Genomic DNA, 18,270 nt, shown 5'->3' with positions numbered 1-18,270 from the left:
GGCCGGGCCGGGCCGTCAGCGCGGGGCGGGGCGGCAGCGGGGATGGCGGCGGCCGGCTGAGGGGCCGCGGCTGCCAGCGCCGAGCCCGCCGAGCGCCGGCACCGGCCGGGACAGAGCCCAGAGAGCCGGGCCCGCCGAGCAGCGTGAGTTGGGGTCGGGCTGAGGGGCGGCAGGCGGGGGGCGAGCAGCGGTGCTGGCGGAATCGGGGTCTCCTGTCACCGGCGGGACTCGGGTCTGTGTCCCTGTCGGTCACCGGGGCTCGGGCCGGGGTCTCCTGTCAGCGGTGGCCTGGGGTCCGCCCTGTGTCACCGCGCTGCCCGGGCCGGGCTCAGCGCTCTGTCCCCGGGGGCTCGGCCCGGGTTCTGCTGTCACCGGGGGCTGAGCATTGTCACCGTGGAGATTTAGTCCAGGGTTTGCTGTCACCGGGGGCTGAGCCGCTGTCGGTGACCGGGGGGCTCAGGCTCTGCTGTCACCCGGGGCGTTCAGTCCTCCTGTCACCGGGGGAATTCAGTCCAGGGTCCTCCTCTGTCACCGGGGCTTCGCTCCGTTCGCTCCTCCTCTGAAAAACCCCGTGCCCGACGTTTATTTCCTAACACAAACAGGACACGCATTTATCCTTCTGTATATGGATTTAATGGCAGCTCCTCCAGAGGCACAGGAGCGGCAGGAAAAGCCCAAATGAGGGGCTGTGCCCTTCGCTCCCCCCTTGGGCAGCACCCCCATAACAGCGGGGGGCTGCAGGGTCAAACCCCTTTGGAGATCCTTATGGTCATTATGGAATTATTATGGAATTACTCTGGAATTCCAGCCGTCCTGATGCCTGAGAGAGGTGGAGTTGACAGCACTGGTAGTCAGGCAGGTAGCGATTGCACTGCAAAAATCATTAAGCTTTTTGTTTGTTTGATTGTTTGGCTGAAAAATAGGAAGAAAGCATCCTGGCTGATCTCTTGAAGGATTTTAAAAATTGAACGCACCTGAAATAAGGAGGAAAAAACAGCGTTGTCTGTTTTCCCTTTATGTAGCCTTAATGATCTGGCCCAGTTTATTCCTGTTTCTAAGAAAAAATTGCTTCCAGGCAAAACCCTTTTATCTTCAGTTCTGCTCTGCAGTGGGCTTATTGGTGGCTGGGGTGAGCAGTGTGATTTATTTATATTGGAAATGTGTTTCTCTCTAACACTCACATTGCTGGTAGTTTCATGAATGAATAAGTGACAGGATTACAAAGCAGGCACACTTCTTTTTAAAAAAATACAGAAATATGGCCAGATTTCATTATTAAACCTCGTGGAAGCTGTGTAGAGACATGTTTTCCATGGGTGTATCCTACATATTTCAGTAAATCGTGATTTCTGGCGAGGATAATGTGTTCTAGAGAAATGATTCGGAGCTGAACTGCTTATCAGATGAGTGGGAAGACCAAGCTATTCCTGCTGCAAGCCGCTGCCTGGGATGGAGACAAATGCCTGTCAAATGTGTTTATTTTCCTTAATCACTTTAATTTTCGGAGGCTCTGATAGAAACTGCACCTCAAGTGTTTTGCATTATAAAAGCCATTTTACATTCGGATCTGTGCAACAACTAATTTCCTTGTCTGGAGGTGCTGCCTGCTGGGAGAACAGCACAGAAAAACTGGGGGGAGGTTTTTCAGGGGGGTGTCGGGACCCTGTGGTCACTTGTCCGAGGGACTGCAGTGGCTTTGTCGCGTCCGGAGTGACCCAATGCAAAGTTGTACTTTGAAATCCGGTTGGGAACTGGGGCTGGCTTGATTAATAGGTGTGAGCGGGGCGGGAGCCGGGAATCGCTGCTCTCCTCGGTTTCTGGGTGGAGCACGGAGTGTTGGTCATGGACCATAAAGCTTTCACTGATTTCCGTGCTGGAGAGGCTGCTGAGCTTTGCCTGCATCTCTCCTGCCACACATGAGTTTTATTAAGGCAGGAGATACGAGCAGCCCTCACCTCTGGTACCTGCTGCCAGCTCAGTTCCACCTCCTGGGAGTGAATAAAATATCCCCCGTGTTGGGGTTAGCTGGGCATGGCCCCCTCCTCCTACAGTTACATCAAGGTTATTTCCAAAGAAAAAATATTTAGGTTGACAATGGTACCTTTAGAAAGTCTTTCTCTTTTGTGTGTGTGTGATAATTGCTTTAATTTGCTGTAAAGGCCTCTGGAGTAAAGCTTAGGTATTTTTAGGTGGTGTCATAAATCAAAGTAAAAACCAAAACTGAAGAAAAATAATTTAGACAGAGGAATTGAGATTTATTGTTATCCTTAGTAGGTTAGGAAGGTCAGGTTTTAAAATGTGGCCTTGTGGCAAAAATCTAATTGAGTGAAATTAATGAAAGCAGCTTGTGACCGGTGAGATTTTGTTTTAAAATAACTTTTATGTAAGTTATGAAAGAAAAGCACTCCAGTTTATTGCAGCTTGCTCTTCTCTCTCAGGATTTTATCAGCTCTACAAAATCAACTTCCATTAACAATTCCAAAATTGATTCATTGTTCTTTGTGAGCCTTCCTTTTGTTGTTTAATTAGAGGCTCAATACAGCAAAGCTTGGTGTGCTTGGATAGAAAACTTTCCAAGTACTTCCTGCACAAAGAGGGTTGTGCAGCTCCTCTCTGGGAGCACCAGAAAGGTGGTGGGACCTTCATCCTGGGAGGTTTTCAGGACATGGCCAGGCCATGCCATGGCTCCCCTGAGCCCAGGCTGGCAGCAATCCCATTCCAAGTGGGAGGTCAGGCTGGAGACCCCCCACCATCTGCTCCTTCTTTATACAGAAAGGGAAGCAGCTTGCTGAAGGGGACTATTGGGCTAGAGTCAAGGATCCAGCAGCTCAGGACATAAGTATCTGGTTAAAGCAGTTCAGTATTCAAGTATTTATTGAATAAATTTTAAAAGAAAGGCTGTCTACAGTTATGGTTTTGATTCTCCTATTGATGTTATTGATTAGACATAGGATGAGGCTGTCACTGTCTTATCACAGCTCTGGGTTGCAGCCTACCCCTGGCTAGAAGGGAATATTGTTATCCCTCCAAATAGCAACTGGATATTGTTTTCAGTCTGGGCTTGAAGTCTCAGGGTAGAGGCATCAGCTCCTGAAAGAAAAAGCACCTTGTCTGCAGACAAGAGAGAGGAACCTCTGCAGGAGGGAGCTGGGCACAGCACAAATCCAACAGCAAAAGCCACCCAGCTCTCTGGCTGTCCTCAGGGACTGTGGCTGTGACAGTGTTGGGTAACTCACACAACCAGCCGGGTCCTGTGGCCTGATGTGAACTCTGCTCATCCCCCACGTGTCTTTATCTTTGCTGTTCCCTTAGGGGAAAGGGTTTCCAGCATGAGGCCTTTGTCAAAGCTGCCATCATCAGAGATGCCTGAGGTGTCCCCAAGCAGGATGAGGCCTCTGCAGGCAGGACATTCATTATTTCTCCCAAAAGGAGCTCAGACCTGATGCATGTGTGCTGCACAGTGCTGGACTCCTCCATCTAACCTTCCCCTCTAGGGAAAAGTACACTCTGTGTTCCCTCTCTTTTATCCTTGCCCTCCTGTCCTGCTCTTCCAGCAGCACTCCTGCTGTTAATGGAAGTACCCTTGGATGCTGCAGTGAAAGGAAGAGCTGCTTTAGATGGATAGCCTGAAGTGGTAATAGAGCACTGAATGCCTTCCCTGGCCTTTATGCCTTTTTCTTTCTGACACTTTAATTATTTTTTGTCCCTGTTTTATTGGTGGGGCTGTGAATCACTGGTGCAGAAGGGTGTGAAGGTGTGATCTGTAATGCCAAGCAGTTGGGGTTTGTAACACATGGTCAGCTTCAAACCTGCCTTTAATAGGATGACATCCCTTTTTTCTTCATTTGTTCCCTGCTCTTTCCACAGCTCTAGTGCTCTGTCTGATTAGCAATTCCTGCTCTGACGTGGCAGAAGCAGTGCCTGGGCTCCAGCAGCCCTTCAAACCCCAGGGAAGCAGCTCTGGCTAATGGTGCATGGCTTTGCAGCATCACGTGCTGCTTCCCCAGCTTCTCTTTCAGGCTTCAGGTACCACTAATGATTCATGGCAGGAGAAAGGTACAAAGGACAAGGTGGCTTTACAGCTCAATACAGCAGCAGCCCAGAAATTCCATAAAACCCAAGATCATTTCAGTTTGGGAGGCTGAAGTCAGGAGGTAACAGGCATTTCTGGGTTTTGTATGTTTTGCAGTTTTTAATTAAAAGCCCAAATTCTACATGTTCTTATTCCTTATATGGGCTGGATGAGCAGAATGAGGTAATTGAAGGTTTCAAAAGCAATTACAAACTGTCATATCCTAATTTTTAAGTACTTGACTTTGTAACCTCAGTGATATCTCTCTGTCCAATTAAAAATCCCATATATAGACAATTAATGTATTTTACTAAAGATTGAATCTAAAAACTTTTTGTCTTCAGTGACTTCAGATTATCACCAGGGTAAATGAGATTGCTTTTGTTCCCTCATTTTTGAAATTGAGGAGAAAATTCAGTGCTTCACTCTAGGTATTTCTGGATGAAAAATACCAATGTTCCAAAAGCAATCAATGAATCCTGGTCTAAATAAAGATGTTTTGAGTCTCACATGCAAATGTTTCCTTTCTCCTGTCTTCATTGTGTCTTGCCATGCTTTCACTGAGAAGCAATTTGCAAAACCTAGAGAGAAGAAAAATAAATCTCTAGTTTAATCTTTGATTTGTAATTGCTGAAATATGGATCCTTTCCTGTGATTCTTCTTGGTACCAGTGAGGTGATATTCACCCTGCAATCCTCTAATTCCATTTTTCTTCCCACCATATTCCAGTACTGAACCTACCTTACCTTCATTCTACATTTCTCCATCTCCTCCCTTCCCCTGCTGCCTTTTCCTTTCCCCCCCCCACAGCTCTCAGGTCTGTGGGTTTTAAACAAGGAATGCAATGTGAAAAATTCCTGGGTGAAAGTTCCATCTGGGATGCATTTGGCCCACAGATTGCATGTGAGCCTTTTGGCAAGGCTGCCTTGTTCTTTTACTGAGAGCAGAGGCTCGAGCTCAGCCCCAGGGGACTGCAGAGAGGTTGTGTCATGCTGCCTAATCCTGATGATGAGAATGGATTGAATGGAGAGAGGAAGTGGATGCCCTTTTCTTTTCCTGCTTAGTATTTGCCATGTCAATTAGTTGTTAAAAAAAAAAATCCGAAACGGCACGACAGAAAAACACACAGCCAAAAAAGAAAAAAAAAAAATAGTGCAACAGAGGAGCTGTGCATGGTTTTGGTGCAGGAGCATCACAGAATATCCTGATTATTGTAAGTGATGGGAAATATTTCTATATCCTGCCATGCCTCAGGGGGTATAGCATCCATACTATATTGCTATCTACTGTATCTTGAAAAAAATCCTGTTCCACTTTCAACTGAGTAATCAAAAGAGGATTTTTTTCATTTTTTTTTTTTCAAAGTGCAGCAGTCAAAAAGAACCCTCTTATCTATTTGAGAATTCAATATACCTTTAAAAACAAAGGAAAATGAAATCAGCAACTGTAGGTCTCAAAGCAACACTGATTTTAATAATGTAAACTTCCTTCTCTAATGAGTAATAAGCAGTTCCATCTTTCACAGCCTTTTAAAATTGCTTTTAGTAAGGGGCTGGATTGTTTTAATCCTTTTCAGTATGTAAAGCCCCAGATCTTTCAATCCCTTAGGGCTTCAGTATTTCCTAGCTCCCTTCCTTTGAAAAGGCAGAGGAAAACAGCTTTCAGAAACTGACAGAATCTGTGACTGATAAAATTTAGGGTTGTTTCTTTTTTTTTTTTTTTTTTTTTTATCCCGAAAGTGACCCAAAAGTGTCAGTTAAGAAAAAGATCTCTGGCATCCCACCCTGTGGATTAGTAGCAAACAGGCATATCATCTAGGTACAGTAGCTCTTTGTACTCTGACCTACTTGTTTCTGTTCTGGTTTGTTCCTTCTTGAAAGGTTATTTGGAAGAGATGCAGAATCTGCTCCATGAACAGCTAAAGCAGTATCACCTGCCCCAGGAAGGGTTTCCTTTTGCAATGTGCCCTGGCACAATGGGCTTGCCAACACCTAAAACGTTCTGCTCTGCTGCATAATCAGAATGAGAACTCAACAAATACGTTAAGATAGTTTTTTCAGAAGGATGCTTTTCCCAAGGGAAGGTTAAAAGAGCTTTTTCTGGGATCAGGCTGGTGTTTGTGGGGTGTGCTACTAATTTTTACATGGTCAGCAATTAATTGTCACTGTTGTCCTGTATCCACCAGCACTGCTATTGCATTGTGTGTGTGCATAGCAGTTAACTGAGCTGTGTTTTCTTTTTCCTTAGATATTTCCAGAAAGTGCCTCGAGGAAGCTTCCTTATGTAGAAAAACCCCACGAGAAACACCGTGTGAGCTTCCTGGCAAGTTGAGAAGCAAAGCTGTCACAATGGCAGAAAACAAGGACAGCAGTGCAAAAAACACAGATGTGAGGCCCAAAAGCAGCCGGAGCAGGAGTGCAGACAGAAAGGATGGGTATGTCTGGAGTGGGAAAAAGCTCTCCTGGTCCAAAAAAAGCGAGCATTGCCCTGATGGTGAAACAGCAAGCGCTGCAGGAAGGTCGGGCACTAATTTAAGGAGCCAAGAGAGGAAGTACAGCTGCTCATCCATCGAGCTGGATCTGGACAGGTCCTGTGGGCACAGGTTTTTAGGGAGGTCTCTGAAGCAGAAGCTGCAGGATGCTGTGGGTCAGTGCTTTCCCATAAAGAACTGCAGCAGCCGGCACGGCTCCGCGCTGCCATCCAAGAGGAAAATCCATATCAGTGAGCTGATGCTGGATAAGTGTCCTTTCCCCCCACGCTCAGAGCTGGCTTTCCGCTGGCACCTGATCAAAAGGCACACGGCCCCTATAAGTCCAAAGACAGAAGAATGGATAATTGCTGATTTATCCCAGCACGAGGAAAGGGAGGATCAGCTGAGAGATGAGGAGATTGCCAATGGGGGAATGGACTCTCCCTCGCAGTCCTGTGACTTCACTGACAGCGGCTCCTCTCGGGGTGACCCGAGGCCTGAGCTGGTGACAGGTAAGGTGGCAAGGAGCAGTAGGGATGAGAGTGACATGGACTCTGATGATGAAGTCATAACTCTGTGCACAAGCTCTCGAAAACGAAACAAGCCCAAGTGGGAAACGGACGACGAGCTGCTACGGATGGAAACGCCCCCGAAATACCACACCCAGATTGATTATGTCCACTGCCTAGTGCCAGACCTCCTCCAGATCAATAACAACCCCTGCTACTGGGGAGTCATGGATAAATATGCAGCTGAGGCACTGCTGGAGGGAAAGCCAGAGGGAACGTTTCTGTTGCGAGACTCTGCCCAGGAGGACTATTTGTTTTCCGTCAGCTTCAGGCGCTACAGTCGCTCCCTCCACGCCCGCATAGAGCAGTGGAATCACAACTTCAGCTTTGATGCCCACGATCCCTGTGTCTTCCATTCTCCTGACATCACAGGACTCCTAGAACACTACAAAGACCCAAGTTCCTGTATGTTCTTTGAACCACTTTTATCCACCCCCCTGAACAGGACCTTTCCCTTCTCTCTCCAGCATATATGTAGAACGGTCATTTGCAACTGTACAACTTACGATGGTATCGATGCACTTCCCATTCCTCCCTCGGTGAAGCTGTATCTGAAGGAATATCATTATAAGTCAAAAGTTAGAGTGCTCAGGATTGATGTACCAGAGCAACAAAGCTAGAAAATATTTTTGTGAATGGAATTTTCTCCAAACAGACAATAGTATGTTCAATCTCTTTTCCTTCTAGGTTTTTTTTAAATAGCGACTTGATTATTTTTTCTTTTTCTGCGTATTATTTACCACCCAAACTAGTCTCTGTTTAAATGTACTTTTGACTCTTCACAGCTCTCTTTTTTAGGAATTATATTTGTTGTGGGCTTTTGGTACTGTCCCTAGGCTAGAGTTTTATGGAATTCCAGGTAGGCTTTCTGGTATTTCTATAGATGGATAGTCCTTAGATCTAAAATCCCCTGAAAATCAGTTTTGAAGTTGATCTGTCTTTTCTATTGTAGTTGACACGTGTTGCTGACATGATTGAAATAATGCACTGTTAACTAAAGATTGAGTCATCTGTATTTTCTGCATTTCTTTTAAAATGAGTGCTCTAGCCTCTGTGTGTGTGTGTCTGTCTGTCCCTACCCACCACAGTAAATTCACCAGTCTATTTCTAACATTACTATTCCAAGCAAAATGAAGTTTGAAAGAGGATATGATCTTTCTATAAATATATCAGGGGACTAAATACCAGGGAGAGGAAAAACAATTCAAGTTAAGGACAACACTCAGTGCAGGAACAAACATGTATAAACTGGTCCTGAAAAGATTTTGGTTGGAGAGGAGGAAGACTCGTCGTCGTCAGAGCAGCAGGGTTCTGGAAGAGCTTTTCATTTTGTATAACAGCAGTAAAAAGCAAACTGCTCATAAACTGGGATTTGATCAGTGTCTGGAAGAGATAATCATGTAGTTACTTATGATAGATGGGGCTTGGACTTGGGAGCTCTGTTACTGTGTTACTGTTGCATTATATGAAATACCCAGTTTTTGCTGCAGGAGCTGCCACTGTTTAAATGATAAAGCATAGGGTGGGAGGGTAGAAAGGAAGATATTTCCTAAAAAATCTGCATATTTGACAATCTGATTCTGCATGGTTGAGCCTGAGGTGATGGTGAATAACTTTCCTACTTTGTTAGTAAGGGGGTTGGGTTTTTTTCGTAAGTATAGTTTAAAAAGAAAGCAAGTCTGCTGATTTTTCTTGCAATGTGAAGCATTTGGTTGAATGGCTTCCTGCCAAATTCCATGTACGGGAAAACCATGCATGGGTAATGCTCCTAAAAGCATTACTTACATTACATGGGCAGGCAGATCTGCTGCTGAGTTGTTGGTGGAATCCCAGGAGACTCAGTGGATGTGGGTTCAGGCAGGAAACTCCAGGCTGGCCTCAGGGTGCAGCTCCAGGAGGTGCAGCAGTGACCTGCAGCTCTGTTCCCTCTGTGTGCTTTATCTCCTGTCCCAAACTGGGCCCGGAGCTCCTCTGCCAAAAAAATGTGAGATGGTGTAATTGTAACAACTCCAACGACCACATTGTTTCCTCTCCTTTGGCCACAGGGAGCCTTTGTATCCTCTCAAAATGCTTTTGAAACTGAGCCCCAAGCCTGCCAAATTGCAGATGTGTTTAATTTCATGCATGTGAAGGATCCTATCAAAAAATCAGCAATGACCTGTGGGTGAGGCTATCACTGAATGGTTGGGGTTGGAAAGGAGCTCTGGAGAGGATCTCATCCAAGCCCCCTGCTCAAGCACAAGATCACATCCAGGTGGGTTTTGAACATCTCCAGAGTGGGAGACTCCACAGTCTCCCAGCACAGCCTGTTCTAGGCCTCCATCCCTGCACAGTAAAGAGGATTTTCCTCATACTCAGATGGAACATCCTGTGTTTCAATCTGTGCCTGTTCTTGTCCTGTCTCAGGGCATGGCTGGGAAGAGCCTGTTCCCATCCTCCTGACACCTGCCCTTTAAGGCAAATCCATTTGTATGGATTGATTGCTTGTCACTTCCCTCAGCTGTCACTTCCCCAGAGCTGAGTCCCATCTCCCTCAGCCTTTCCTCATAGGAGAGATGCTCCAGTCCCTCCCCACCTTCACAGCCCCTCCACTCCAGTCATTCCTTGTATTTCTCGTGCTAAGCAGCCCAGAACTGGCCACTCAGTCCCAGCTGAGCCCTCACCAGGGCTGAGGAGAGGGGCAGGATCACCTCCCTCCACCTGCTGGCCACACTTTCCCTCATGCAGCCCAGGATACCTTTGGCCTTCCTGGCCACAAGGACACAGTGCTGGCTCACCCCTTTTCCACAGTGCTGCTTTCCAGCCTGGACTGGTGCTTGAGGTTATTATTTACCAGGACAGGGTACCAGGACTTCTTGAACTTCCTTGGGCTCCTCCCTGGCCATCTCTCCAGCCTGTTCCCAGTCTGGCTGAGTGTCAGCACAGCCTGTTGGTGTGTCAGCCACTCCTCCCAGTTCTGTATCACCAGCAAACCTGCTGAGGGAACACTCTGTCCCTTCACCCAGGGTGGTGAATAAGCTGAACAGGACTGAACCCATCACTGATCCCTTGGGAATCTGTGTGCAGGCAAGGAGCAGTAGAGCACAGTGCTGTAGAGTTTGGATCCAAGATTGTAGACTCAAACTAAGCAATACTTCTATTTGAATATTTTCATTTTATTTTGTACAGAATCCTGTAGATTTGTAGACATCAAACCCATCCTGCAAGGAGTTACCAAGGGGAGCTTTGCCATGCAACTCCAGCAGGACCTGCCACCTTGTCCTTACCCCCAACCTGAGCAGATAAAACCCTTTCCCACCGAGCTGCTGCCACTGTGATGATGTAAACAGATTTCCAGGGACATCTGCCTAGAGACCAGCCCGTTTGTTTTCACTGGGTTTTAAATAGGTTTGGAACCAAAGTCTCCAGGGAGAAAATGCTAACACATCAATCCATGGCATCACACATGGGTGAGTGCTCTGGGATGAATTCTCAGCTGCTGGAAATCAGCCTGGCTCTATTGATACCCTTGGAGTGGCTTATCCCAGCTGAGATCCTCCCTCCTCCATGTCCAAACAGCACTGATGTCAAAAAAATGACCCTGGTTTTTTTTCTGTAATTTTTATCTTGTGCTGCTTCCATTCATTGCCTTTTGCATAAACTGTATTTTATCAAGGGCAGTTTTTTATTGCTAAGTCTATTTTACCCTGGCACTGCCATTTTCCAGGTGTAACATAGAGATCATCATTGCTCTGCTCCTGTCCACTGTGCCCATCATGGTGGGATGGTGGGCTGGGATTTGGGTGGCTGCAGTATGAAGGAAAAGCTTCTGTTCAAGATCTGGAGTGACAAAGAGGTATTTGCAGTCTGCTTGATTAAAATTCTCTTTCAGAAATTCCTAATTAGGGCAAAAAGCTCATCATTTTAGATAGGGATTAGCATTATTTTTATGGCAGGACCATAAAAATTAGATGTTGACCAAAAGTTGGGCTTCAGAAGTTGCTGAAGGCCACCATCATTAACAAAATCAGAAGGTTTTGTCCCTTCAGAATGAATGGCCAGGAGAAAGCCTTTTTTGGGGTATCATTCCCCAACACATTGCATTCCAGTGTCATTTTGGATGCAACCTACATTGTTTTGACACGAGTTGATGCATCACTTACCCAAAAACATCTTGAGCACTCCAAATTTAGGAAACCTATATAATACAGCAGTTGGGGAAAGAAGGTGTGGTACATAAAAATAGTGTCTTAAAAATTAGTGGGACAGCTAATTGCATTAATTTAGAGAAAACATATGTGGGAAAGTATTGATAAATGGGATTTGGTGAAAGTTCCCACTGGTTTTTCCTGATTTTTGTCCACCTGTGTGACATTTGTCCCTAATGACAGAGTTGTGTCACACATGCAGTCTGTGCAATATCCATGGCATGAACTGTACATGTTTTATGAAACAGAAGAACTCAAAGGGTCTATTTTGTTTAAATAAATGGGGTTTTTTCTCTTCTTTCCTTCTCTATTTTAAATAAACCTGGTAGAACTGGTTTTACAAACACCAAGAATTGTCATCCTCATGTTTTCCTTCCACTGCTGTCACCAACAGTCCTGCCAGTGCTGCTCCTTCCAGTCCCACCTTAGAACACCTCGACCCAAGGCAAGTTTTGAAACCCTCTTAAAAATTAACCTCAAAAACATGGTAAGAACTTCCATTTTTTAAACTCACAGAATCCCAGGATGGTTTGGGTTGGAAGGGATTTTACAGATCATGCAGTTCCACCCCCTGCCATGGGCAGGAACATTTTCCACCATCCCAGGTTGCTCCAGGTTCCATCCAGCCTGGCCTTGAACACTTCCCAGGATGAGAAGTCCACAGCCTCTCTTCTCAGCCAAGACAGAAATCCTCCATTCTCCAGGATGAAGATTTAAAGAGGAACAAGGAAAGGTGCAAAGATGTGCCAAAACCACGTGTTCAAGATTCTGCAGCAGCCCAGTGGTTGAGCAAGGTCATAAATCCAGAGGTGCCTCTGGCCCCTGTTTTGGGGCACCCAACCAGCTTTGCATCAGGAATTGTGTCTGCAAGATGTGCTTTGAATTGTTTTGAAAGTTGTCCCTTAACTGCACAGTGGAAACAGAGTGTATTGAATTAGTGTGGACAAATTATGGTTTAAAAAAAAATCTGATTTTCATAAATTATTTTGATATAAGGGGGGAAAATAGTCAGGCTCTTGATGCACGCTGGGCAAACTACATACACAAGTTATTTTTTACAGGATGGTTTAGAAAAAAAATTAAACATTCTTTCCATTAATTGTGCCCTGTGGAGTTTGTTTTTGCCTGGAATGACTTTTTGCAGGTCTGTAACAATGTCACTCATTGTCCTGGGGCCATCAATACAGACATCGATGGGCTTGGGGTAGTTTGTGTGTCTGATAATTGGGAATGCACATTTCTTCTTGATTTTCCTATCCTCAGCATTTGTCTTGATGAAATCCAGGGTTTATTTGGAGCAGGGTAGGCATATTTATAGCAGCACATTCAACTTAAAAAAAAAAAAAAACAACAACAACAAATTATCATGATTTAAATGCTTTCCTTTTAAAGATGCTGTATAAAGAAGAAATCCTTGTATGATGCAGTCATACAGGGCCTTACTACAAAATTGACATGCTCTTAAATAATTAAAAATGGGGATACTTTAATTTTGAAAAAGGATGCTGGAGGAAGGAGGTTAAAGGAAGCTTTTAGTCAGATCCAAGGTTAGATTTATTGATCTAGTGATCAATCCTTTTCTCTTTCCTGAATTTAAAGCTAATGGGAGACTGTGGTCAGAGATGAGTGGCTTTTAGTTAAGGTTTTTGACTCTTATAAATAATACAACAAATGTCCTAGTAAGTAATAAGAAATAAGATACTCACTCATTCTTTTTAAATAGAACAAATGTGGCAAACAAGACTCAGCTGTAATTTTTGAAGTCATTTATTAGACAAATTGCTCTTCTCTACGTCTTTTACAAGAGAGACATAAACCATTATATTATTTATTCATGAATCATAGCCATTAAGATGATAAATCAAATTATCAGCTTCCTGTCTCTCTTCAGTTTTAATCATTTTTTATAGTTCAGGCACTATAAAGACAGCTTCCTTCCTATGAAACAAGAGACCTTCAGAGACCTTTTTATTGTAAACGTACATTTCCTTCCCATTTTTAAGTATATCCTAGTGATTTTCCCTGTCAATTTTATCTGCAATAAAAATCCAATAAGGAACTTGTTCATTGATTCAATATGGCAAAGTTAGCCATGAAGTAAGTGATTTTGGTTAACCTCTGAAACAATGGAGCACTGGAAAATGCAGTTAGAGGACTTTTTTGCTGCCACCCCTAAATGTGCATGGTGATAATAGAGACAAATATTTAATAGAGAGAAATCTTGACACAAGCTCACCTAGTGATAACCAGACCCTTCACAAAGGGTTTAATGTGATCTTGGCAGTAGTATCACTTTTAAAATGCAATGAAGCTTCTTTTTTTCTGCTCTATTCACACAGACAGCACTGAGAGTCTTTTCCTGTGCCCATGAGGTGGGAGGGTTGAGAGGCTGTGTGTGAGCTGAGATTGTGTGTGAGCTGAGATTGTGTGTGTGAGCTGAGATACTGTGTGAGCTGAAATTGTGTGTGTGAGCTGAGATTGTGTGTGAGCTGAGATACTGTGTGAGCTGAAATTGTGTGTGTAAGCTGAGATACTGTGTGAGCTGTGATTGTGTGTGAGCTGAGATTGTGTGTGTGAGCTGAGATTGTGTGTGAGCTGAGATTGTGTGTGTGAGCTGAGATTGTGTGTGTGAGCTGAGATTGTGTGTGTGAGCTGAGATTGTGTGTGTGAGCTGAGATTGTGTGTGTGAGCTGAGATTGTGTGTGAGCTGAGATACTGTGTGAGCTGTGATTGTGTGTGTGAGCTGAGATTGTGTGTGAGCTGAGATTGTGTGTGTGAGCTGAGATTGTGTGTGTGAGCTGAGATACTGTGTGAGCTGTGATTGTGTGTGTGAGCTGAGATTGTGTGTGTGAGCTGAGATACTGTGTGAGCTGTGATTGTGTGTGAGCTGTGATTGTGTGTGTGAGCTGAGATTGTGTGTGTGAGCTGAGATTGTGTGTGTAAGCTGAGATACTGTGTGAGCTGTGATTGTGTGTGTGAGCTGAGATTGTGTGTGAGCTGAGATTGTGTGTGTGAGCTGAGATTGTGTGTGTGAGCTGAGATACTGTGTGAGCTGTGATTGTGTGTGAGCTGTGATTGTGTGTGAGCTGAGATTGTGTGTGTGAGCTGAGATTGTGTGTGTGAGCTGTGATTGTGTGTGTGAGCTGAGATTGTGTGTGAGCTGAGATTGTGTGTGTGAGCTGTGATTGTGTGTGTGAGCTGTGATTGTGTGTGAGCTGAGATTGTGTGTGTGAGCTGAGATTGTGTGTGTGAGCTGTGATTGTGTGTGAGCTGAGATACTGTGTGAGCTGTGATTGTGTGTGAGCTGTGATTGTGTGTGTGAGCTGAGATTGTGTGTGTGAGCTGAGATTGTGTGTGTGAGCTGAGATACTGTGTGAGCTGTGATTGTGTGTGAGCTGTGATTGTGTGTGAGCTGTGATTGTGTGTGTGAGCTGAGATACTGTGTGAGCTGTGATTGTGTGTGAGCTGTGATTGTGTGTGAGCTGTGATTGTGTGTGTGAGCTGAGATACTGTGTGAGCTGAGATACTGTGTGAGCTGAGATTGTGTGTGAGCTGAGATTGTGTGTGTGAGCTGTGATTGTGTGTGTGAGCTGAGATGCTGTGTGAGCTGAGATGCTGTGTGTTATCTGGGATGCTGTGAGAGCTCAGGCTGCTGTGAGAGAGCTGTGATGCTGTGTGTGAGCTGAGGCTGCTCTGTGTGAGCTCAGGCTGCTGTGTGTGAGCTGAGGCTGCTGTATGTGAGCTGTGATGCTGTGTGAGCTCAGGCTCTGTGTGAGCTCAGGCTGCTGTGTGTGAGCTCAGGCTGCTGTGTGTGAGCTGTGATGCTGTGTTATCTGTGATGCTGTGTGAGCTCAGGCTCTGTGAGAGCTCAGGCTGCTGTGAGTGAGCTGTGATGCTGTGTTATCTGTGATGCTGTGAGTGAGCTCAGGCTCCTGTGAGTGAGCTCAGGCTGCTCACAGAGTGAGCTGTGATGCTGTGTTCTGTGATGCTGTGTTATCTGTGATGCTGTGTGAGCTCAGGCTGCTGTGAGTGAGCTGTGATGCTGTGTTATCTGTGATGCTGGGTGAGCTCAGGCTGCTGTGAGTGAGCTGAGATGCTGTGTTCTGTGATGCTGTGTTATCTGTGATGCTGTGTGAGCTCAGGCTGCTGTGAGTGAGCTGTGATGCTGTGTTATCTGTGATGCTGTGTGAGCTCAGGCTGCTGTGAGTGAGCTGACACTCTTTCACACATCCTCCCTTCCCTCGCTCTCCGCCCGCGGCTGTCTGGCCCCGCATCTCCCGGCGGCCGTGGGTGGAGAAGTGTCCATTCAGGAGGAAATGCACATTGATTTCCATTCCCAGCAGCCTGCTGGCTGGTTTTAAACTTGATCATCCTCGGTAAAGGATCCTCCTCGCTCAGGAAGCACCGATGAGGTCAGAGGCACCCAGGGTGAAAGAGGAGCCTCTGCATCACTACAAATATTCATCTGTGCTACAGTGTAAAAATCGATACTTGTTTACTCAACTCTATGAATAATAGAGTTTTGAACGTAAATATATAATTTATGCACCTAAAATCTATAGCGTGGGGCTGACAGGAGGTGCAATAACTTCCCTCTATCCCTTTTAAAAATCCCCTGGGTGTCTGGCTGATGAGTTATCTGGACAAAACACATCCTCAGCCCAGCCTCTCCCCAGGCAGGTCATTGCAAACATCTTCCTGTGGGGATCCTTCAGGGATGACTGCCAAGTGCCCCACGGATGGCCTTGTGTGGGCATTCCAGATATTTTACTGCTCTGGAGAATCCCTGGAGCAGGGTGGGGCTGGGAGCAGTCTGAGGGATGCCTGCAGCAAGCACAGCAGAGGGCTGGAGCAGCTCTCCTGTGAGGAAAGGCTGAGAGAATTGGAATTGTTCAGCTTGGAGAAGAAAAGGCTCCAGGGTGACCTAATTATGACCATCCAGTACCTGAAAGGAGCCTATAAGAAACATGGAGAGGAACTTTTTTAGGAAAGCAAAGAGTGAAGGGCAAAGGGGTCAGATTCAAATTGACAGAGAGTAGGTTTAGATGAGATATTAGAATTAAATTCTTCCCTGTGAGGGTGGGGAGGCTCTGGCACAGGCTGTGGCTGCCCCTGGATCCCTGGCAGTGTCCAGGGTCAGGCTGGACAGGGTTTGGAGCAGCCTGGGATAATGGAAGGTGTCTCTGCTCATGGCAGGGGGTGGAATGAGATGATCTTTAAGGTCCCTTCCAGCCCCCATGATTCTGAGAGGAACATTCCCACAACATAATTGCCATCCTTTCCCAGGAAGGATGTCCTTCCTGGAGAGGACCAAAGCCAGAGTCCCTCTGCTAAAGCTGGGCCTTGGGAATGTGGATCCCTCTTCCCTGTCCTCTTGTTATTCCTGTGGTTCTTGCACATCAAAATGATGCAGGAAAAACACTGGGCCCATGTTATGTCCTATAATCCAACATTGCTGGGAAGTGCCAACTTAAAGATTTTAACCCAGATTCAAGGTAGGAGATTTTTTTGCTACCTAGAAGCTCTTCCATCTTATTTTCCTCAATTTTAATTCTTTGGGGGGAAAAATGTCTTAATTATTTCTTAAGTCTGATGTTGAGCCAGCATCTCAGAGTATCTCTTGAGTTTGTTTCAGATGAGCAGGTTCATTGCCAGACCTTTTATTTTTAATGTGTGTCAATTGGACCAGACCACAGTCCATGGTTTGTGCTAATGTGGGATTTTTTTTGTTCAGGAAAAGGCTGGGTTTGTCCTTCCTAGCAGTTACATGACTGTATTTCTAGGTCAGGTCTTTATAGCCAAATGAAGTTTCAAATTGGACAAAACACCTAGTAAGGGTCTTGATGCTTGATGCTGTTATGATTAGAAAGTTGTCTGATCAAATTTTGTTTCCAATTAAAAAAAAATTGGATTAGCTTTCAGATTGAGACCTTCACTGTTATTTTTAGTCTACAACTAATGAACCCCTGAAAATAGAGTGTATAATGAAAATACAGTGATTGGTTCTGCTGGGATGGTTGAGAAAATACATTAGCAGATCAGAAAGGGTAATAAATCTTCCATCACAACCTTCCTCATTAAACTAGATAATTTGAAATTGCCTCTGGTGTATTAAACAGTTCATTATTTTGAGGGGAGCAACACACAAGACAAAAGAGTTGTGTTCTTCTAATTGATATCCAAAGCCTGAAAAAGAAAAAAAAATTAAGCAAATTTAGTCAAGAATAATCAATCTGAGCACTGGCTGAGTTGTTTGGAGCCATCCAAAACTTCTCATCTTCTGACTCAGGGGAAGGAGGGAAGGTCTTTATGAATCCTGGGACAGTGAAAAGGGAGTAGCTATATTAAATATAATATTTGCACAGCTGCAAATTGAGGTAATTTCAGGTTTATGGCTATTTTTTGGATGGTTTTAGCATATTAGAAATTAATCCACCCACACACCCCAGACTTAATTTCTTTATCAGCATTGTAGTATAATTCCAGAACCCTTTCATGCAACAAACACACAATGGGTGCTGTCAGCCTGAGGGAAGGGAGTCTGCAGGAGCAGGAAGGATAACTAGGCTGGGATCAAGAGGGGCAAGAGAGGGGAAAGGAAAAAATTCAGTGCTGGGGTGCAACAGAGGCTCTTCTGTGGGGCTGGCCATGACCTCACAGCAGTGGGAATGGGAACCTCCATCCTGGTGGGATTTTTGGTATCTTTGACCTGGCAAGCTGGAAGCTGAGGACAAGCTGAAGGGTGTTTTTGTCCCTCTCTTCCCAGCAGAATCTCTGGGATCAGACTGGGAGCTGCTGAGATGTCACCTGCAAGGCTGGCCACGGGGACATCCTGTCATTTTTACACTCCTGTCATTTTTATACTCTCTGAGACAAATTATATCCCAGTGTGATGCTGCTGGCTCTGGTATCCTTGTACAACCAGGAATCTGGGTCCTGTGCCTAGGGAGAGTGCACACATGAAGGGAAAAC

At 45.2% G+C, this 18,270-nt stretch overlaps 1 protein-coding gene across 1 annotated transcript; it reads left to right on the top strand.

The window, feature by feature from the left end:
- Window positions 1-6: 6 nt before the first annotated feature.
- SOCS4 (suppressor of cytokine signaling 4) lies at window positions 7-8,165 on the top strand. Its single transcript, XM_079307861.1, has 2 exons — window positions 7-143; window positions 6,320-8,165. Exon 2 carries the CDS (start codon window positions 6,421-6,423, stop codon window positions 7,729-7,731), a length of 1,311 nt encoding a protein of 436 aa, XP_079163987.1. The 5' UTR covers window positions 7-143; window positions 6,320-6,420; the 3' UTR covers window positions 7,732-8,165.
- The last annotated feature ends 10,105 nt before the right edge of the window (window positions 8,166-18,270 follow it).

Source organism: Erithacus rubecula (assembly GCF_903797595.1).
Source record: "Erithacus rubecula genome assembly, chromosome: 6".
In the NCBI taxonomy this organism is placed as follows: Eukaryota; Metazoa; Chordata; class Aves; order Passeriformes; family Muscicapidae; genus Erithacus; species Erithacus rubecula.
Note: the sequence above shows the minus strand (reverse complement) of the source record. Positions and strands in the feature narration are given on the sequence as shown.